General features: G+C 42.5%; 7 protein-coding genes across 8 annotated transcripts in view; 5 read left to right on the forward strand and 2 right to left on the reverse strand.

Moving 5' to 3' along the window:
• Positions 1-12474, reverse strand: part of LOC145699176 (small ribosomal subunit protein eS12-like) — a 129364-nt gene that overhangs the window by 61557 nt on the left and 55333 nt on the right. The gene's annotated exons all lie outside the window — the stretch shown is intronic.
• On the forward strand, positions 869-1977 carry LOC145699166 (thialysine N-epsilon-acetyltransferase-like). Its single transcript, XM_081776425.1, has 5 exons — positions 869-979; positions 1158-1207; positions 1245-1594; positions 1636-1791; positions 1833-1977. The coding sequence occupies exons 1-5, from the start codon at positions 875-877 to the stop codon at positions 1937-1939; spliced, it is 768 nt and encodes a 255-aa protein (XP_081632551.1). The 5' UTR covers positions 869-874; the 3' UTR covers positions 1940-1977.
• On the reverse strand, positions 1949-3031 carry LOC145699167 (uncharacterized). The gene is made up of 7 exons (XM_081776426.1): positions 2876-3031; positions 2735-2833; positions 2507-2692; positions 2337-2465; positions 2238-2294; positions 2098-2155; positions 1949-2054 (listed from the first exon to the last, which is right to left on the reverse strand). Exons 1-7 carry the CDS (start codon positions 2969-2971, stop codon positions 1984-1986), a joined length of 696 nt encoding a protein of 231 aa, XP_081632552.1. The 5' UTR covers positions 2972-3031; the 3' UTR covers positions 1949-1983.
• LOC145698389 (uncharacterized) lies at positions 4893-6148 on the forward strand. The gene is made up of 4 exons (XM_081775592.1): positions 4893-4920; positions 5038-5517; positions 5559-5743; positions 5892-6148. Exons 1-4 carry the CDS (start codon positions 4893-4895, stop codon positions 6102-6104), a joined length of 906 nt encoding a protein of 301 aa, XP_081631718.1. The 3' UTR covers positions 6105-6148.
• On the forward strand, positions 6228-8647 carry LOC145698390 (mitochondrial sodium/calcium exchanger protein-like). Its single transcript, XM_081775593.1, has 8 exons — positions 6228-6741; positions 6781-7026; positions 7066-7229; positions 7291-7564; positions 7607-7869; positions 7911-8124; positions 8173-8371; positions 8413-8647. The coding sequence occupies exons 1-8, from the start codon at positions 6702-6704 to the stop codon at positions 8645-8647; spliced, it is 1635 nt and encodes a 544-aa protein (XP_081631719.1). The 5' UTR covers positions 6228-6701.
• Positions 8795-10514, forward strand: LOC145698391 (uncharacterized). Its single transcript, XM_081775594.1, has 2 exons — positions 8795-9300; positions 9342-10514. The coding sequence occupies exons 1-2, from the start codon at positions 9199-9201 to the stop codon at positions 10512-10514; spliced, it is 1275 nt and encodes a 424-aa protein (XP_081631720.1). The 5' UTR covers positions 8795-9198.
• Positions 10572-12462, forward strand: LOC145699161 (uncharacterized). Its single transcript, XM_081776418.1, has 8 exons — positions 10572-10910; positions 10951-11173; positions 11216-11497; positions 11537-11658; positions 11703-11837; positions 11880-11999; positions 12040-12246; positions 12288-12462. The coding sequence occupies exons 1-8, from the start codon at positions 10650-10652 to the stop codon at positions 12342-12344; spliced, it is 1407 nt and encodes a 468-aa protein (XP_081632544.1). The 5' UTR covers positions 10572-10649; the 3' UTR covers positions 12345-12462.

Here is a 12474-nt window from a genome sequence, read left to right on the forward strand (position 1 = left end):
GGTCTCCCGACCAATTTGGCCCCGTGACTGAGTCAGAAACTCCCCAGAGCAGCGGTACTTTATCTTCGTGTCCTAGCATCGGGGACTTTGGGAGCTGTTTTCTTACGGTCTCATTTAGATGGAGGGTCAACTCCCTGTACCAGTCTTTGGCCTTTCTCGCCCTTGTGTGTCCATCTGAATCCACAAAGGCGAGGCGAGGGATTTTGCTGTCCCCCGCACAAAACCCGAAGGGTTTTACATCTTCGAAGATGCGCGACGAGAAGCTCATCGCATATGCTCAGGAAAACGTCCTAGCAGACGAGGTTCAGTACGCAGGGGGAAGTAAGGTTCGTGCCGCTCAGTAACTGAGCTTCAGTCACCACGTTGAACTTTCCCTGCTATAGATACAGAAACTCGAGATTCGGTCCGGGTTTCCCCGTTTATTATGCGTGCACAGTTTCCAAGGGTACAGTCGAGCGGTCCAAGCGGTCTTCTGCGGATGGATTGGCTAACGGGCGGTACTGAACCTAAAGTTCCGTTAGTACTGGTCGGGACAGTTCTCTTTAATCAAGGTCGGGCCTAGCCTCAGGATTCCTGAGCTCCTACCTCGCCGGATCTCGGTGCGAGTCTGGCGAATCCAAACTGCACCTGGTCAGCGCGATAGTGGCCTTTCCTAAGGGCGAGTCGCCGACTCCCCTATTACTCGTCAAGGGACCGCTGTCCTTGGCAGCTGTCTCCGAGACTGGGTATCACCCTTAACGTTCAACAATCAACGGTTAATCGAGAACTAGAAAACTATTCAAACTAAACACTTCTAATTGTTAAATTCGTGTGTCTAAAATTGGAGTCTTCTTGAAACATAGTTTTGGACAACCAAAAATAAGTTTTCTCGTTCATGTACTCAACCTGGACCCGCTACAATGCCTTCATAGAACTGGCTATTGGAGAATCTAATGTGCTCAAAGAAATCGTCAAATTTCTTGCCAAAGAACTACCTAAGGTCGGTCATTCTTGCATTTGAGTCAGAACATGGTGAATAATGAACAAAGCCACTTTTGGTTGAGCTAGGGCTCACGCAAACGGCCAAGGATAATGAAAATGCCGATTATATCAATGAGAACTTAATTTACTTTTCAATATTAATTATCGTCATGACGCAAATAAAAATGGCCAAAAAGAATACACTCTTCCGCGGACGCGTTACAAATCCATCAACAAATGATCAAATGTAAATTGCCTTTTTTTCATCGCAACTTATATTTTAGCCTATCCCTCGAGCCTTGTAACTTGACAAAAGACGAGGACTGGGTTTGGCTGAGACTGAACCGACCTGAACTGCTTCAAGAAGGGGCCGCACGTGGCAGTGAAAAATTAGCGAAGACAGGTCGAAAATTAGAAATTTCGCAGGTCGAGTCAAGCGATGTTTCCAATATTCTGGCGATGATCCAGGAGTTGGCGATTTACGAAGATATGCTCGACCAATGTAAAATGACGAAAGAGTGGCTGGATGAGGATTTTTCCGCTGGGCCTAAGTTTGGCAAGTTTGATGGGAATCTGTGCGTTGCTACGATCGCCAAGTTGGACGGGCAAGTAGTTGGATACACCGTCAGCATCGGTCAGTTTCTAACAAGTTCGCTGAGGTTCAACTTGTTTCAGACTTTTTCACGACTTCGCATGGGAAAGAAACCTATCTCGAAGATTTATACGTCAAAGAAGCGTTCCGCGGACAGGGAATTGGTTCGATTCTGTTAAATTCAGTTTCCGAATCTTCACAGTCTCGAGGAGCGGCGGGGGTGTACTGGGTTTGTTTAGGTAATCGAATTTGCTATCTAGGCGTTTTAGGTTCTTTTTAGCCTGGAATAAAAAATCGCTGTGCTTTTACGAGAAAATGGGCGCCAACCCTCTCGACGTTACATTTTTCCGATTCGAGCCAGAGATTCAAAAATGGATGCTTGAATGAACTGCTGTTGAATAAATTAGATTTATTGAATTTTGATATGCAGGCTAGAAAAAGAACTGACTTTGATTCCACATATCTGGATCAAGGGCAGCGTCGATTGTGTCTCCCGATAGATCTAAAGAGTCTTTAGGAAATTGACTCGAATATAAATCTAATACCGTCAGATCTTCTTTCGCGTTTCCATTTCATACGTCGATTTTGAAACCATATTTTCACCTAAATATTTAAATAAGAGTTTATAAGTTTACTCATGAATAAAGAAGTTTGAACTCATCTAATAATGCACAATTTGACGTACCTGCCGATCTGTTAGATTAACCAAATTAGCAAGCTCTTGTCTGCGATCTCGAGATAGCTAAAATACTGTTGCTTTGATGAGTTCAGAAGGAGTGCATACATATTGATTGAAGCGAAATTCCTTCTCGAGCTCAAGAAGTTGGTTCCTTGAATATGGCACGCGTTTTTTTCGCTGCGCAGTTGATTTGAGCCAGCTTTTGGTTGGGTCTTCCTTGTCTTCAGTCTCGTCCTAAAATTAACATTCACTTGTTATCACTGAATTAAAACTACCTCTTTTGTCGACTTTTCTTCTTCTTTTTTGTCCTCGTTTCCCTCGTCATCCTTTTTTGAAGTCTTCTCCGTCGTCTGCTTTTTTCTTTGTCTGCTTCGTTCGCCCTTCTTTGCAATTGTATTCGTATATCTCGCAACATCAGGCCGCAGTCGAAAAATCCCTGGACCATACGTACCGGGGTACTGCTTTTGGTATTCATTAGATTACTATCCTCTTTTTGTACGTACTGGATAAGGCCAATTTGAGTAGAAAGATGACTGCATAAGAGGATTTGGCGCTTGCAATGATGAATTCAGAGGCGGCAGAGTTGAACGAAAAGGAAAAGGCTTTAAATATTATTATCTTGGAAGTCAGAAGGGGAAATTTACCTGTATAACATTTCCAGAATAGAAAGCATTTGATTTCGGCGCGTGACTATAATTAGTCTGCTCCGGCAGGTGCTCCTTGGCAAGTAGGTTCTCCATAAACGGAGATTACACGATAACAATAAAAAACAATAAAAAGCAATCAATTTTTAATTGACTTTTATCTCTTTGCAATAAAGAATTGTGGAGTGCAAATGGGCCAACTTCCCTCAATGCAACGGAAGATTCGCACGTTTTACGACTCCGAATCCTTTTTAGCGCCTCGAAAAAAAAGGTTGCGGATTAGGAGTACTGTAATTTCAATATCAAAAGGAAAGCCGCGCAGTTGGTTATCAAGGGCATTTCAGAAATTCATCCAAGGTTTTGTACAGCTCAATTTTTTATAAGATTTAACTTATGATCATGATGATCAGATCATCTTGAATTGGCTAGATAATTGATACAAAAGCCGTCATTACTCATATAAAATGTGATTTTTACCGTCAGTCTATTGATTAGCCAGACATAACTGATATATACCACGTGATAAAGGGCCGAATAAATATCTGCCAATTCCGGTCGAGGTGAAGAACGACTGTTTTCCGCTCTTGACACGAGAGAAATAACTCACTTCTCCCAGATTCATAGAGACGAAAGAATAGTCGTTGTCACTTTTCAAGACACGAAATCTTCGCGCTTATTTCTCATGCCTAGTGCAAAACTGTTTCAATAGTTAAACCCAGTCAATGAAATTTTGCATTGATTTATTGAAGGAAAGAATGATTCTACAGGTTTTCAGAAGTTTTCAGAGGTTATTTACCAAGACGACTTCTTGGCATTTCCGACTGGCTCATTGTCGCTCGAGTTGTGCGTTTTGGTTTTTGAGTTGTTTCTTCGGGACCATCCACTTGTTTCAAACTCTCTAAAAATTCGAAGTAATCTTCGCTTGAAATTTTTCGGATGATTTTGGTATCCAGCGCGTGGTATTTTTTCGGAAAGATTTGAATCTTGATGATGGAGTTGTGCTCTGGCGTCATTGAGGCACGAAGAATAAGATGATCATCTTCGTTGAGGAAGGCCTCCTTCTTCTTCTTGAAAATTTTACGAGACAGTCGATTGTGGTTGTGATAGAGCATGTAGCCAGGTCCTGTTGCAAGACTGTCGACATCTCGAGGACACAGGTTCTTTTCTCCTGTTTTCTTGCAGAGCATGGTTGCCAGAACGTTACTGTAAAAGTTGAAATTGTACGGAAGATCGAACATAATGTCCAAATAAGAGAGGTCGTTCTTAGAGCAAACAGTTAGATCGACATCATTGGAGGTAGCTTCGCAAGGGTCGAAGAAATACTTGAGCTGAATCTGGGCGCCATAGAGACCCCATTTTTTCTTTGCCGAAATGAATGACGCGCTACCTGGATTGAGATTTCCGGAATCAGATGTAAGACGACCGGACACGCGGAAGTGGCCGAGATTGTGGATAGTCCAGTGAGAGTAATTTTCGAGGGAAATCGCGGCCGATACTCTCGTTGAGCGATCCAAGAATGAAGAGAACTTCTTCTTTGGCACATCAAGGGCTGAGAAGAGGGAGTCCAAGCTAACGGGAGTCGCAGTTGTGGTCGTTGTAGTGGTAGTTGTCGTAGTAGCCGTCGATGTCGTTGTAGTAGAGGTCGTGTTCTCGACCTCCTTCCTGTCCTTTATCACGGCAACTGCGAAGTGGAGAAGAATAATTTTGAAGAAAACCATTTTCTGTTTATATTTTTGTTCTGGTGAGAAGAAGTGCAGCTCGACTTTTATACGGTAAAAACAGGTGCGAAGGTGTTATCAACTGAATCTAAGGTACCTTAAATGCAGGTGTCCATCGCACGATCGAAATCTAATAGTCGATATGAGAAAAAATATTAAAAGCGCTATTTTCAATGGAAAATAGTTTGATTTTTGTGACGCAAGCTATTAAATCTCAAGCTTTAACGATGTGCGTAATTTTGCCCCCTATATAAAGAAGTTTCCGTTTTTAGAAAAATCACTTTTCTTTTCTCTCAGAAATGAAAATACGACAAGATAGAGTTTCTGGCGCCTTCTGATATTCTTTTTCAAGAAGAGAACGCGTTAGAGATATTTGTTCTGGAAAAATATTACTAAAAAATTTGACAATATAATATTGTCAATATTAAACGTTTCTGAATTAAGCTTTCACAACTACAACGACGACGACAACAACAGAAGCTACTACAACCAAAACGACAACAACTTCGCCAACTACAACAACGACGAGTACAACAACAACTACAACAACAACAGAAGCTACCACAACTTCCACATCAAAAACGACAACAACGACACAAGCGACAAGTACAACGACTACGACAACGGAGGCTACAACAACTACGACGACAACAACAACAACGACAACAACCTCGTCCTCTTCCCCAACATGTCCGCCCCTGACTTCTAGCTTCGGATTAACAAACGGTTCTTGGAGCTGTGATGGAAATGAAGAAGATGACAACTGTCGATGGATTTGCGACTATGGAATCCCCACTGGAGCTCGTTCAAAATGCCTCGCTGAAAAAACAGGCGACTGGAAAGCTCCGAGCGATAAAGTAAAGGCTAAAGCTGACTGCTCGCTCTGTGAAGAAGTTGGACCCGATTTGACACCTACCGATGGAAGTAAGTAACATCGCTAGATAATTTTTAAATTAGTTCATTAGCTTGGACCTGTCAAAACAAGAAGGCAAAACGAATTTGCCAGTTAAACTGCCCAGACCGAAAACGAGCTGTTTTCGCAGAGTGCATCGTTGCTAAGAACCAAGCATTCGCGATCAACACGAAGATTTCGCAAGAAGAAAATACATGCGAGCCGGTGGTCGGACCTTGTGACGTCTCCCTTGTCACGGTAATTCATGCGCTCAATCGTAATTGAATCTTGGTTTTGTATACGTAATTATACCAATTCAAGTTTTATTGCTCTATCGTTTCCTAGCACAGCGTGGTTATTAGTTAACTCTAGCCATCAATCAAATGCGGAAAATTATTTATCTCAGGAAAACGCACCCGACAACGCTAAATGGAATGGCATCGACTTCTCGGCTGCATTTGACTTCTCGCAGACAAGCTCTGATCCAAAGATCGTTCTTTGGGGAAGACGAAAGTGCAACTCTGGCGACGGCTTCCACCCCAAGACTCAAATCATGTGCAAAATTACTAAAAAGGGAGCAAAATGGATTTTCAAGGGCAACGCGCAGAAAAACTGTTGAAACGACTGATCGATTCTATTTCTCAATAAACAAATTATTCTTTATGAATGTCTTCTGCTTTAATTTTATTTGACCTCATCTCATGGAAATTCGTGGCCGCCTATAATTATGAGTTCGAGTTCGTAAAAAGGCCTTCAGAACAGATTATACTCATCTCTTTGGCCTCGTAAAAAAACTCACCAGTCAGAGTTTGTTTCCTTTGTCCTACGAAAAGAAAGACTTTTCCCATTCCTACTTATGTGTATTTTAAGATAACTTCAGTAGGCTTCATGCTTGAGAGATTATTAATTTAATCTCAAGAACTCCCCGCTGTTCAAAGCGATTGAATAAAATAATTGATATTTTTGCCGAAATGAAATCAGCGATGGTCAATACGTTTTATTGAGAAGTTTTCTTCTGGTTTTGCGTAAAACCAAACAACACAATTTTCACAAGTTTGCCGGGCGAATCGCCGCATAAACACACCGAGAGATAATAGAAGAAGACGAAAGAGAATCTCGTTACGAGATTAACAACGATATCATTAAAGACTCTCAGGGCCCCTGAGGTTCAAGGAGACGTTTGCTGAATTCATTTTCATCTGAAATTTGTGAGGAAATGAGCGATTGTAGAGATTTTCGTCATCATAATCATACAGGTAGGTAACCAGATGATATGCCAAAAAAACTTTTGTAAGAATGGTGCAATTTCTCCCTGGCAGAACCATCATGCGATCAAGACGAAGGTTTCGTTGATTATATAACAACCGGTTTCTGTGCATTTCCGACTACCGAATCTGCTAAATGGCTTGGTGGAGTTTATTTTATCTACATAATGTGGCTAATGTATCTTTTCGCGATGATAGGGATATCTGCAGACTCCTTTTTTGTTCCTTGCTTAGATTGGATATCTAAAGCTCTGAAGATTTCGGAAAATATTGCCGGTGAGACATTCGTTAGAAAAGTCATAAGTGAGTTAAAAGGTGTCACTTTTGTTGCTCTCGGGAACGGAGCCCCTGATATTTTTGGAGCAATGGCTGCTTTTACTAGTGCAACTGCAGAATCTTCTTCCTTAGCGATTGGAGCCCTCCTTGGTGCTGGAGCTTTTATCCGACTTTTGGTAACTGGAGCTTGTGTTTGGGAAAGTGTTTTTGCTTTTTAGCGATTCAAATCTTTTTGAGAATGAAAATAATTAAACATAAATAAAGATTGCGTCAGGATGTCGTCTCCCGCCGCTCGCAACTTTCCGCGACATCATTTTCAGTATATGGGCGATTTACTGGTTGTTTATTTGCCTCTGGAATCGTGAAATACGTCTTCTTGACTCTGTCGGATTCTTGTGTCTTTATGGGGTTTATATTCTGACGGTTATTGGCATGAGCGTGTGGAAGCGTAAACATGCGCCCGATCAGGAACAACTTGTTTGGAATGTTGATGACGAAGATGCAGAAATAGATGATGACCAGGAAAGAATCGATGCGGGTAAGTTAATGTACAACTAACCTCCTCTGAGAGTAAACTTAGTGGAAATAAATGAAATCAACGAGGACAGCTCAGACGATGACATCATTAGCGATATCATGGAGGTAACGTGGAAATCGGAAGCAATAGAAGCCCTCAAAGTTTTTCCCGCAGAGGAATGGAAAGAATTTTCTCTCATGCAGAAAATCTTCAACGGAGTGTGTTCCCCTGTTATTTGGCTGATGAAGATGACGACCCCGATTTTGGACGGCGATGACCTCAATAAAAGCTGGAATTTGCCCCTCACTCTGATGCAAACATTTTTGGTAAGATTTGATAAAGTAGCAATTTTTGAAAATTATTTTAGATTCCAATTTTCATCTGGCTCTTCACGTATCAATATAAGACGGCTTTTGTTGGACCGATGCCTGTGATTGTGATAGTTTTACTTGTCTCGATTGTCTTAACAACTGCAGTCTTTTTCACTGCCAAGCTCGACACAGCTCCTGTCTATTATCCAATTTACTCTTTCATCGGCTTTGTGATGAGCATTCTTTGGATTTATGTAGAGGCAAATGAAAGTAAGTCCACAGTTTTGTCTCATAAACTCTATGTTAACTTCTTTCTAGTCGTGAATATTTTGACTGCATTCGGCGTATTTTGGAATGTAAATACAACGATAATGGGTATTCTCATTCTCGCGCCAGCAAATTCGATCGGCGATTTTGTGGCCGATTTCGGACTCAGCAAAATTGGAAAGGTTGAGACAGCGATGGGTGCAATTTACGCAGGGCCCCTAATGAACCTCCTGATAGGTGTTGGTTTGAGGTATGCTTTTATTTGCTTTGAATTGCGCCTCACTATCATAGTTGCACCATCGCCAATCTGACGAACGGTGTACCAGTTCCACTCGATCTAACAGCGATCGAGCTTTCTATGGCAGCCGCGGTAGAATTATCTCTGTTTATGGGAATAGGTGTGCTAATCTGCTATAACTTCCGCTTCCCGAAGTGGGTTGGCCCAGTATTCGTTGGATGCTATTTAGTCGTTCTTGTTATCACAATCATCGCAGACACTGGTGCTTTTGGTACTGTTCCAAAATAGAATGTTATTTAAATTTCTGTAAATAAAGTGAAAATAAAAATGAAGAAAACTACAGTCTTTAACTATAAGTTCCTAAAAGGAAGTGTAATCAGCAAAAGCCTCTTTACCCGTGTTTAACTACGGATATCGAAGACGAGGGCATTTTTCGAAAGAAAGCCTTTTGTCAATATCAGAAGTGCTCGACTCTGATCCACGCGTGGTTTGCACAGCTAAGCGGACGAGTGTCATGGTCATTTTCGACCGCTTTTGTGAAAATTTCGGCTTTGTAAAGTGGCTGTGGGAAATGTGTGCGTTCATTGTTAGCCTGCCAAGCTCACCGAAACTGCCAACAGCGACCGCTGCGTCGATTTCGTCCTTCCAGAGACAAAAATCATCACTTTGCTTTACGAGCTCGCAGAAAGTGCATTTTACGAGAGCAGCTTTCCACGCGCCACCTACCGATTGCATTCAGCCGGCCAAGGTGAATTTTGTTTTGGCATTGCACTGCTTATAAACAAGGATTTCTGTAAGAGGCATTGGCATCAGGACGAAAGAGTTTGAACCGACGAAAGATGAGGAAGTACGCGCTGCTTGCAGCTGTTGCAAGCTCGGCGAATGTTTTTGAAAGGATAAGCAGGAGAGCAAGAGTCGACTGGAAGGATCTCATTGATAAGGTATGAGAAATTACATCCATTAAATATAATTCATTTATAAGGGGCCGTATTGGGACCCATCTTTTATGGACTACCAGGGGGATGAGCCTCAGCGAGTCGGAAATTCTGAAGCATTTGTCTTCGACAGAGATGATTTTCTCAATGATGCTCCATCTTATGATAATGACTTTTTCGGAGAGAGCGAGGTCAAGCCAATGTCTCTCGTCACTGGCGAAAGAAAAGATCTTGGAGACGACACTGATGTCTGTTGGGAGAGCTGTGATGCACCACCAGAGTGTCTTTGCAAAAACTGCTGTGTAGAGAAAAAAGTAACGTGTCCGGTCGACGTTGTCGTTGCTCTTGATGTCTGCCACTGTGATAACAGCCGATGGATCAAGACAATCGAGTTTGTCACGCACTTGACTGAAGAATTCCAAGAAAAGGTCGATGATTTCCGATTAAGCGTCGTGCTCTTCAATGAGGTCTCGGAAGTTGCATTTTCACTTGCTGATTGGGATCCGACATGGACGTTGGAGGATGTTTACCAAATATTGGACAATCACGACCTCATCGACTTCTATGGGCGGGGAACTTTCCTCCATACCGGGGTAGAATTCGCGATGAAACAATTTGACCACGATCTGAAGAGAAGGGCATTGTTGGTTTTGTACTCGAATGGTCTTTCGCAATCCAGTGACACTGAAGTGCTTGACGTCGTGAACAAGTTCCCGGGGCCAAAAGTCGTTTCCGTCACAGCTGATGCTCTTTACGATAACTGCGACGGACCTCTCTGCCCCCACAAGCAGCTACTGAGTGACATGACTAACAATATGGTTCTTGATGGTAGTGGACGAAAACAGTTTTGGGCTGCAAAGGAAATCCGAAAAATTGTCCAAGAGTCTTTTGTCTGCCATGAGCGAGCTTGTGAATGGTGCGACTGTGACTGCGATTTCTCCTGTGAAAATACAGAGGCTCTCGCAGGAGTTACCCGAGATGAGTGTCAGAACTGCCCGAAGATTCCTTGCCCAGTGGACATCATCTTTGCCATCGACATGTGCCACTGCGACCCGCTCCGAATGGAGATATCCAAGGAGTTCATCGCTGCTACTGCTGACAAGCTCATTCCTGACTCTGACGCTCGCGGTCAAAAAGTCAGACTGTCTGTTGTTCAGGACAGTTTAATAAGATTCCTGACAAAATACTTTATTGCGTTTCTATCTTTAGCTAGGGCGTAATTTCCTACTTAGCGATAATTAAGTTGTCAGAATTACTGTTAGACCGCACTTAGTTCAATGAAATTGCCGTGACATCTACTCATTTTGTCGAGTTCAACGGAGACGCAGCCGATAAAGTTAGGGAAGTGGATTTATATGGCCACCTGCGGTAACCGGTCCGGGTCTTTTTGTGGTCACACCAATTATTTCCGTTGTGACCTTTCATCGACTAAGCTTATAAACACTCCCAATAAAAGCCTCAATGACTTCAAGGAAAACCTTAAGAATTTGCCATTTGAACAGTTTAAGGGCATGGGCACAAAGTTAACTACTGGTATCGATGAAGCAAGAAAGACTTTTCAATTTGAATCGATGTCTCAGTCCGACCGTGATCGGCTTGGAATTTTCACCAATAAGGTTTTTACTTTTTTTATCCTGAAAATTAATAATTTGGTAGACGGAAAAAGTTCTCATCTTGCACTCTAATGGGCACTCAATGGACTCGCGAGTCGGAATCATGAAGACAATTGATGGAATCAAGCAAGACTTTGAAGTAAAAGTCATTCCTGTATCAGTGGATGCTCCAAGCTTCAAATCGCATGATCCTACTGCCCCTGACGCTGTTTTTTTGAACCGAATCAAGGATCAAAAACTTTCTAACTTTGTGGATGGAACTCAATGTAATTAAAAACAAAATATCACGAGTTAAAAAATAATTTCAGTAGAACAAGCTGTCAATGCTATCGATTCTTTCATCATGGACATGGAGTGTGACGACATCAGATGCGAAAATCCTTGTCCTTTCGAAGAACGAGAGTTTGAAACTTCGCCAGAGCCTGCACTTTGCCCAAATGTTTTCGGCGAGTTTAACCCGATCAACCCCGCTGAAATGGGGAGCGATTTTGATAGAACTGATGTCGATGGGCCAAATCCAAGCAACCCATCTGAAATTTACGATTCTCCGTGCAAGGCATTGAATCTGGCCTTTATTATTGATGGATCAGGTATAAAAAACAAGCATCTTCGTATCATGTTCTTTGTAGACTCCGTTACGGGCCGACCAAATGGAGGAGAATGGAAAACTGTCCGAGACTGGGTTTCGGCGGTGATTGACGAGCTTGATCTTGAGTCGCGCCCCGGAATTTCCAACGTCGCTGTCATGCAGGTGCTTATTAAAGTCTTGGCGCTCGTTAACTATGATCCTTCAAGTATGCCGCGAATCACGAAATCGTTCAACAAAAATGGTGGCCGATGGGATGTGATCCTCAAAGGCGATCCTCAACTGAGCTTCGAGACGAACTTGCTCGTTGGCGACAGTTCAACACCACAACTAATACATACAAGGTGAGGTTAGCGTTATACAGACATGCTCATGGGATGGTTCAGGCTACGACCGCAATGATGGATTTCCACGACGACAATCTCGCCCAGCTCTCCGAGAATCAATACAATGTTCTTGTCTTGATTTCTGATGGCGAGCATCGTGATGCTTGGCGCAAGAAACAGGTAAAGTGACTTTTTATTTGAAAATATAGGTTCCATTTAGACGGAAATCGACCGACTGAAGCAAACTTTCGACATGGTTCAAGTGGTCAAGATTCGGGAAAACCGCGAATTCCACAACCTCGAAGATTGGCAAGAAGATAGCACGATGATCAAATCTCTCCGAACCAGACCAAACTGGGCTGCGGAAGAGCTCGATTTCCTCCAGGAATGCGAGCACAAATGCGGAATGGCCTACGATTCTTCATCGGTAAAATTGTTGATTTGAATTCTAAAAGAACTCTATTTTAGTCTTCATTCTCTTCATCTGATCCCTTCTCATCCTCGACAGACTTCTCTAACCCCTAACCTCAAAGAAGATAAATCCGTCTAACCTCAATCTGTGACCTACTCTGACAAGAAACTGCGAAGTTCAAAGACTGAATTCATATTCTAGACTCTAGCTGTTCGAACTCTCTCTCTCTCTTCTGAGGCGCGA

This window comes from Oikopleura dioica, chromosome 2 (assembly GCF_907165135.1).
Source record: "Oikopleura dioica chromosome 2, OKI2018_I68_1.0, whole genome shotgun sequence".
In the NCBI taxonomy this organism is placed as follows: Eukaryota; Metazoa; Chordata; class Appendicularia; order Copelata; family Oikopleuridae; genus Oikopleura; species Oikopleura dioica.

Excerpts from the sequence above, each read along its gene's own strand:
- LOC145699166 (XM_081776425.1), top strand. The coding sequence starts at position 875 with ATGTACTCAACCTGGACCCGCTACAATGCCTTCATAGAACTGGCTATT. Across the intron at positions 1,595-1,635 it reads TGGATACACCGTCAGCATCG|ACTTTTTCACGACTTCGCAT; the intron begins GTCAGTTTCTAA and ends AACTTGTTTCAG. Across the intron at positions 1,792-1,832 it reads GGTGTACTGGGTTTGTTTAG|CCTGGAATAAAAAATCGCTG; the intron begins GTAATCGAATTT and ends GGTTCTTTTTAG.
- LOC145699167 (XM_081776426.1), bottom strand. The coding sequence starts at position 2,971 with ATGGAGAACCTACTTGCCAAGGAGCACCTGCCGGAGCAGACTAATTAT. Across the intron at positions 2,466-2,506 it reads AAGAAAAGTCGACAAAAGAG|GACGAGACTGAAGACAAGGA; the intron begins GTAGTTTTAATT and ends TGTTAATTTTAG. Across the intron at positions 2,295-2,336 it reads AATTTCGCTTCAATCAATAT|CTATCTCGAGATCGCAGACA; the intron begins GTATGCACTCCT and ends ACAGTATTTTAG.
- LOC145698389 (XM_081775592.1), top strand. The coding sequence starts at position 4,893 with ATGAAAATACGACAAGATAGAGTTTCTG. Across the intron at positions 5,518-5,558 it reads TTTGACACCTACCGATGGAA|CTTGGACCTGTCAAAACAAG; the intron begins GTAAGTAACATC and ends TTAGTTCATTAG. Across the intron at positions 5,744-5,891 it reads GTGACGTCTCCCTTGTCACG|GAAAACGCACCCGACAACGC; the intron begins GTAATTCATGCG and ends TATTTATCTCAG.
- LOC145698390 (XM_081775593.1), top strand. The coding sequence starts at position 6,702 with ATGAGCGATTGTAGAGATTTTCGTCATCATAATCATACAG. Across the intron at positions 6,742-6,780 it reads TCGTCATCATAATCATACAG|AATGGTGCAATTTCTCCCTG; the intron begins GTAGGTAACCAG and ends AACTTTTGTAAG. Across the intron at positions 8,372-8,412 it reads CTGATAGGTGTTGGTTTGAG|TTGCACCATCGCCAATCTGA; the intron begins GTATGCTTTTAT and ends TCACTATCATAG.
- LOC145698391 (XM_081775594.1), top strand. The coding sequence starts at position 9,199 with ATGAGGAAGTACGCGCTGCTTGCAGCTGTTGCAAGCTCGGCGAATGTT. Across the intron at positions 9,301-9,341 it reads GGAAGGATCTCATTGATAAG|GGGCCGTATTGGGACCCATC; the intron begins GTATGAGAAATT and ends TTCATTTATAAG.
- LOC145699161 (XM_081776418.1), top strand. The coding sequence starts at position 10,650 with ATGGCCACCTGCGGTAACCGGTCCGGGTCTTTTTGTGGTCACACCAAT. Across the intron at positions 11,174-11,215 it reads CTTTGTGGATGGAACTCAAT|TAGAACAAGCTGTCAATGCT; the intron begins GTAATTAAAAAC and ends AAATAATTTCAG. Across the intron at positions 11,659-11,702 it reads CCAACGTCGCTGTCATGCAG|TATGCCGCGAATCACGAAAT; the intron begins GTGCTTATTAAA and ends TGATCCTTCAAG.